Source organism: Chiloscyllium plagiosum, chromosome 21 (genome assembly GCF_004010195.1).
Source record: "Chiloscyllium plagiosum isolate BGI_BamShark_2017 chromosome 21, ASM401019v2, whole genome shotgun sequence".
Taxonomy (NCBI): Eukaryota; Metazoa; Chordata; class Chondrichthyes; order Orectolobiformes; family Hemiscylliidae; genus Chiloscyllium; species Chiloscyllium plagiosum.
This window is the reverse complement of record NC_057730.1, coordinates 4,501,312-4,508,628: the sequence shown is the minus strand read 5'-3', so window position 1 is coordinate 4,508,628 and position 7,317 is coordinate 4,501,312. Positions and strand designations below refer to the sequence as shown.

The 7,317-nt window shown below is 41.8% G+C and overlaps 1 protein-coding gene across 4 annotated transcripts in view; it reads right to left on the bottom strand.

Moving 5' to 3' along the window:
- The window catches only part of pigq (phosphatidylinositol glycan anchor biosynthesis, class Q), a 72,604-nt gene that overhangs the window by 63,646 nt on the left and 1,641 nt on the right, over positions 1-7,317 (bottom strand). For 2 of the 4 annotated variants that reach the window (XM_043711119.1, XM_043711123.1), the window contains exons 1-2: positions 7,167-7,311; positions 2,949-3,668 (exon numbers count right to left, since the gene is read on the bottom strand). In XM_043711119.1, the coding sequence (XP_043567054.1) occupies positions 2,949-3,637 (689 nt within the window). In that variant the 5' untranslated portion in view covers positions 3,638-3,668; positions 7,167-7,311. Of the gene's footprint in view, positions 1-2,948; positions 3,669-6,717; positions 6,814-7,166; positions 7,312-7,317 lie in introns of those variants that run through there. The other 2 variants (XM_043711122.1, XM_043711121.1) reach the window with 2 other exon arrangements.

Sequence of the window (7,317 nt, the reverse complement as noted above, 5' to 3'; positions counted from 1 at the left end):
TTTAAATCCTCCCGAGCAGTTCTAGCAAATTTCCCTGCCAGTATATTAGCCCCGTTCCAATTCAGGTGCAATCCATCCTTCTTGTACAGGTCGTTTCTACCTCAAAAGAGATTCCAATGATCCAAAAATGTGAATCCTTCTCCTATACATCAGCTCCTCAGCCAAGCAGTCACCTGCTCTATCCTCCACTAGCTTGTAGCACTGGGAGTAATCCAGATATTACTACCTTCAAGGACCTCTTTTTAAAAAAATCCTGTCTAACTTTCCTATATTTTTTCTTCAGAATCTCATCCTTTTCCCTTTCTATGTCGTACCAATGTGTACAATGACCACCTGCTGGTCCCTCTCCCCTTTGAGAACATTGTGCACCCTCTCTGAGACATCCTTGATCCTGGCACCAGGAAGGCAACACACCATTCTGATTTTTCACTGCTGGCAGCAGAAACGTCTGTCTGTATGCCTGACAAGAGAGTCTCCTAACACAATCAATCGCTTGGAACCCAATGTACCCCTCATTACATTAGAGCCAGTCTTGATGCCAGTAACTTGGCTGCTCGTGCTACATTCCCCTGAAAGTCCATCATCCATCCCCAACATTTAACTGCCGCTCCAACCGATCCATTCAATCTGACAGGATTCGCAACAAACAACATTTATTGCAGGTATAGTCCTCAGTAACCCTTAAACTCTCCTGAAACTCCCAAAACACTGCTCCAGACTAACTTAATACTAATGGCTTATATTTTTAGAATTTAATTAAGAGACAGATCCCAATAAGCTGCAGATACAGTCAGGTACATGGGTTAAGCCCAGGAAAGGTAAGAGAGGTAAGCAAGTAGTACAGGAGTCTTCTGTGGCTATCCCCATTTCAAACTAGTATGCTGTTTTGGAAAATGTTGGGGGTGGGTGATGGACTTTCAGGGGAATGTAGCACAAGCAGCCAAGTTACTGGCATCAAGACTGGCTCTAATGTAATGAGGGGTACATTGGGTTCCAAGCGATTGATTGTGTTCGGAGACTCTCTTGTCAGGCATACAGACAGACGTTTCTGCGGCCAGCAGCGAAAAATCAGAATGGTGTGTTGCCTCCCTGGTGCCAGGATCAAGGATGTCTCAGAGAGGGTGCAGAATGTTCTCAAAGGGGAGACGGACCAGAAGGAGGTCATTATACACATTGGTACGACATAGGAAGGGAAAAGGATGAGATTCTGAAGGAGTTGATCAGAAATCTGTCTAACTCAGCCTTAACTATAGTAATGACCAAACCTCCACTCCTCTGAGAAAGTAACAGACCATCCACTAACAGACCCACTAGTGAAGAAATTCCTCCTAGTCTCTGATTTAAGTGTGGAACTTTATTCCAAATCCGAACCTCCTGGTTCTGGAATGTCCCCACAGGGTGGATGCTGAGAAGCTATTCCCCCTTATCTAGCCTCTTCAGGAACTTGTATGTCTTTGACAATTGACAACTCAACCAGCATAGGCCCAACCTGTTTGTTTAACTTCCCTTGTACTTATAGCACAGCTCCTGTTAAAACCCATGGAAGTGAGAGGCTACAGAGAGTGGGAGACTTAATATGTCCCACGTTTTGTGTTTTTATCTTTACAACAGTTTTTCTGAAACGAGTTTAATCTTGTCAATAACAGCTGTTGATTAGGGACAGCACAGGTGGAATGCAAAGTGAAACCGCCATCTTTTTTTTCAAAGAGCTATGGAGAAGGCCTGGAAAATGGGACTAACTGGGTAGCTCTTTCAGGAACTGTTACAGACATGATGGGTCAAATGGCCTCCTTCTGCACTGTAAAATTCTATGGTTCAAACACCGAACTTTGTATTTCTCTCCCTCTAAAATTTCCTAATTTTTTTATGCAGTACCCTCTAAAAAAAAAGTTTAAAAGAAAACATGAAAATTGCCTTTATGAAAGAGAACCATATTTGTATTCAAGGTTATTTGAGATTAAAAAAAGATTGACAGATGCTCTACAAGGTTTTGTGTTTTGTGAAACCTTCATGGTGCAACAGATGGTAAAGGCAGCAAATAGTGATGGGATTTGAATACAGGAGCAGGGATGTCATCACAATTATGCACAGCCTGGTGAGATCACACCTGGAGCAATGTGGGCAGTTTTGGTCTCCTTGTCTGAGGAAGGATGCTCTGGCTATGGAAAGAGTGGAATAAAGGTTTATCAGATAGACTCCTGATACAGCAGGACTGACATATGAACAGACTGGACAGGTTAGAATTATGGGCCAAGAGCAGGCAGTGGGAGTAGCTTCCTTGGGATAACATTCAGCATGAAGGGTTGGATCGAATGGTCTGTATGCCTCTGTAATTCTGTATTCACTAGACTTTAAAAGAATGAAGGAGCTCTCATAGAAATCTAGAGAATTCTAACAGGAATAGATAGGGTAAACGCATCACAACGCAAGGATACAGGCTAGGCCAGAGTTAAAGAGAAACATCATCATTCCAGAGAGTGGCGAAACTCTGGAATTTTCTGCCACAGAAAGCCATTAAGGCCAAATTTCAAGGAGTTAGATACAATTCTTTGTGCTAAAGGGATCAAAGGGTATAGGGAGAAAGCAGGAAAAAGGTACTGACTCGGAAGGTCAACCATAATAATACTGAATGGGAGAGCAGGGTCGAAAGGCCAAGTAGCTGCCTCCCACTTTTTGTGTCTACAGCATGTACTGATGACTCCAGGTTCACATATTGAAGTAGGAACTTACATTCATCACTTATCCCTAAATTCAAGTTAAATAGAATATGGAAAGTGGACTGTGTTAGCATATCCTTCACCTGCAGCTATCCTGCAAGATATTCACTGAAAAATCAAGTCCTAAGTGAGAGAGTTTAAATAAGGAACAATAAGCTTCTAAAAGGTCTACTTGACAAACTCTCTTAACATCGAACTATACATTTGGGTGTTTTCTCCAATATCAGTTACCTGCTTTTGCAGACATTGGATATAAAAGACAGCAGGAAGGAAAATATCACACACACAGGTCCTGATGCTTGTTTCACAAGTTCCACAACGACACTAGCTTCTCTCCCTTCTGACTGCCAATGAGTAAACTTAATCACTGTTTCATCATATTTATCAATCACAAAAAATGACTCGCATTTAGCCACAGTATCAAATACTGTGGCAAAGTCTGAGGCAAAAACTTCTGACATCACTCCAGCATGATCATCATCTTCGGGAGTTGTAATGTCCAAAGGATGCAATTTTGACAGCATAACCTTGCGTTGATCATAGTAGATTAAGATAACATTTTTCTTGTTGTTCTTGTTGCCTTTTTGAACCACGTGATACTCAAAAACTGACTTTCTTTCTTTCCCCTGTGTCAACTGGAACCACAGATCATGGGGAAAGATGGAACTCAGGTCTTCCAGAAACTGGCTGAGGTCTTCTTTTGCCCGAGAGTCATAGCTGTTCCAGGACCCGAGCACAGAAACCTCTACGTTAGTTAGAGCTCTGATCTGCTCAAGGCACTGTTTCACCTGGCCAGGGATGAAAGGATAGTGAAAGATTGCCAGGACAACTGCAGCATTCTGCTCTGGAATCCAACGACCTATTAGGAGACCACTTTCTGCTTCAGAACAGCAACTTGGAAAAAATATCTTGATAACCATGTTATACCTTCACAGGTTCCTGGCTCTGCATCTGTAATAACAAAAAAGAAAGTCTGAGATAGTCGCTGAAGCTGCTGTATCTGAAACAATGACCTTTCACGAATGATATTAATTATTTGGTTGAATACACTTTGTTATAGATAACAATTAATACAAATGAAATGGCCCATTTTCGTTGCAGCTTCATTTGTTGATGTGGCATCATCAAGACAGACTGATCAACCTCAGCAATATGTTTGACTCTTGCCCTTGATGCTCCTAAATGCCCTTGAGCCGAGTGGTTTGCCATGCCATTACTGTGGGCCTGACTCAAGGCTGGGTTTATGTACATAAATGAGGAATAGGCTTGATTGAAAAGTCTCTGCCCTTAACACCATATTGAATAATGCGCCAATTTTGCTCCAAAGGTTATTCTAGAAGTGGGGTGAAGACAATTCTTTTCTGAACAATTAAGTATCTCACTCAAGCACTCTCTCTCTCACAATGGGCTTTATTGCTTCAAAGGCTATTATCCATTAAGCTGCTTCATTCATCAAAAGTCTTGTTTTGAAATTCCACTAACAGCCCTGCTCCACAAATTATCTTTGTCCACTTCCTAGACTTCAACTCAGCCTTGGCTAGAGTCACTCCCTAGCTTTCACACTAGTACAGTCCTTGATCTTTCCATCTATTCTGACTAGGTTTCCACAACCAAACTTACTCAATTCAAAGGTGCCCGCAGGAATCATTGCAATCCAGCTCCATACTTTCTATTCCCAAAATAACCATTTCAAAATACTACAATTAACCACACAAGTTTCCATGGTGAAAGAGATCATTCCTCCCACTGTAACTTTATTCTTTCCTGGAGAAATCCAAAACAAACCACATTGCACAGTTGTCTCCCATTGTCCTATATTCTCCTCAGCTTCAAAATATTTGTCTTCTTTTTCCTGAAAAAAATATGATGTGAACCTCAGCTGATCGTTGTGGAACAGTATTACATAACAACACTTCTCTTAATACTTATTAACTATTTTAAATTGATGACTCCTCAACTGCGATTTGCCAACAGAGAAAACAACCATTTCTATACTTCCATTTAAAGCAATAGACATTTAAAATCTCTTCTTTGCCCTTTACTGTTCCATTGGAAATACCCCAAATGCCTCCTCGTAACTATCCCTTCTATACATGGCATCATCCTGTTCTTTTGATACTTTGCAATCTCATATCCAGTTCTCATCTTGACATAGTACTATGATTTCCTTTGTTAAAGTCACCAATAGCATTCATTCCCTGAGAGAATTATTTGCCCTCAATCTCTCCATGGTATGAGTCATCCAATTCAACAACAGTCCTGCCTCTCCCCATTATCCATGTTTCTAAGGTGACTTCCTCAAATGCAGCAAATTCCAACTTGTCAAAACTGCACCATGTACATTCTGGACCATTTATCTATCACATGCCTCTGCCTCATCAGACAGCTAAGGAAATTCGTCATGTCCATAATGACTTTTGCCAATTTTTAGAAATGCACCATAGAAACCATCTTATTTGATTAAAAAATCCATACAATGTGGAAACAGGCCCTTTGGCCTAACAAGTCCACACCGACCCTCTGAAGTGTCACCCACCCAGACCTATTCCCCTATCCGTTACTCTACATTTATCCCTGACTAATGCACTTAACCTACACAACCCTGAACATAATGGGCAATTTAGCATGGCCAATTCACCTAACCTGCACATCTTTGGACAGAGGGAGGAAACCGGAACACCCAGAGGAAACCCATGCAGACATGGGGAGAATATGCAAACTCCAGTCGCCCGAGGCTGGAATCGAATGAATCGAACACTGAGCCACCTTGCCACCTAATGTGTCATAGCTTGGTATGACAACTGTTCTGTCCAAGACCCCAAGAACTTACAGAGAGTTGTGAATACAGCCCAGTTTATCACAAAAACCAGCCTTCCTTCCATTGACTCTCTACATTTCCTGTTGCCTCGGAAAAGCAGCCAAAATGATCAAAGACCCCTCCCATCCCGTTATGCTCTCTTCCACCCTTTTCCATCAGGCAGGAGATATAAAACTTTGAAGACATGTAACAGATATAAGAACTGCTTCTTCCCCGCTGTTATCAGACTTAAGAGGAGACCTCTCCTGATGAAGGGCTCCTGCCCGAAACGTCGATTCTCCTGATCCTTGGATGCTGCATGACCTGCTGTGCTTTTCCAGCACCACACACCCTTGACACAGACCTCTCATATGCAGTACAACCTCGATGATCCAAACATCAATTATCCAAATTTCGGATTATCTGAACAAGATCTCGAGGCTCCATAAAAACGGCATTAGGCAACTCAGCATTCAGTTACCAGTTAAACGGCATTAAGGTGTGAAATGTTCAGATAACCAGCACTCAAATTACTGCTTGTTTACGATCAGACCGATTATCCGAACAATCAATTAACCAAACAAAATACTCCCCGCCTGCCTCATTCAGATAATCAACATTCTCCTGTACCTTTTCTGTAGCTCTAACACTAACTTCCACATTCTGTTCCACTATGAACTTTGTTCCTCCAATAAAAACAATGTTCATTTGTAAATTCTTTCATAGCTCCAATTCAAATTACATCTGAACTCTTATCCAATCTGGCAACTCTGATAATAAACAGTCAACTAGCCACTCCTCCACTTGTTGGAGGGTTCAGCCATCTCACCTCCACTTAAAATATGCAATAAAACGTACAGAAACATTTATAAATAAAACATAACTGCACACATTAAATCCATATCTAAACAGCCGAAGCATCGACACCAACACCTTCTCAAGAGCAGTTAGGGATGGACAATAAATGCTGGCCTAGCCAATACCCACATCCCACAAACAAATAAAAGTAAAAATCCACAGTGCCATTCTTGTATGTCTTTTCTGGAGCCTTTCCTAATGTGTGGTGCACTATACAAGAGACAAAATTCCAATTGAGGCTGAACACGAATTTAATAAAAATTCACCATAACTTCTTTGCCTATGTCTCATTTCATTTAAAGTTCAGCAACCCATGCGCTTTCTTAACCGCTGTCTCAAACTTACACTAAGTTCAGTGAGTTTGTGCATATACTGCAGAAGTTCCTTCACTCCATCTCTGGAATTGCATTGGTTATTTTGTAATGCCTGTCCACAGTCTTGCTGTAGAGTTTTCAAAAGGGAATCAAGTAGATATTTAAAAATTAAATATTTGCAGGGTGACCGGGAAAGAGATTAGTAAATTATTGTGGCAGAGAGCCAAGGGGAAAGTGAAGACTGCAGATGCTGGAGGTCAGAGTTAAAAAGTGTGGTTCTGGAAAAGCACAACAGGTCGGACAGCATCTGAGCAGCAGGAGAATTGACATTTTGGGCATAAGCCCTTCATCAGGATTGGGGGGGGGGGGGCAGGGGATCAGAAGAACCAACACAGGAATGGCAGTCTGAACATCCTGTTTGTAATGTTCCATTGCACATACATAGTAGCTCCTCACAAAACATAGCTCCAGTTCACTTACAAGGATACTGGCACTTTTTTGCTGTACGGTCACATTCCCCTCTCTTTCCATCAGTTTGAAATCGAACCTCACATACCATCAGCCAGAGGACACCGAATTTGTGTGTGTGGGATTTGGCTAAGACTGGGGGGTGGGGTTATTGGGGGGGTGG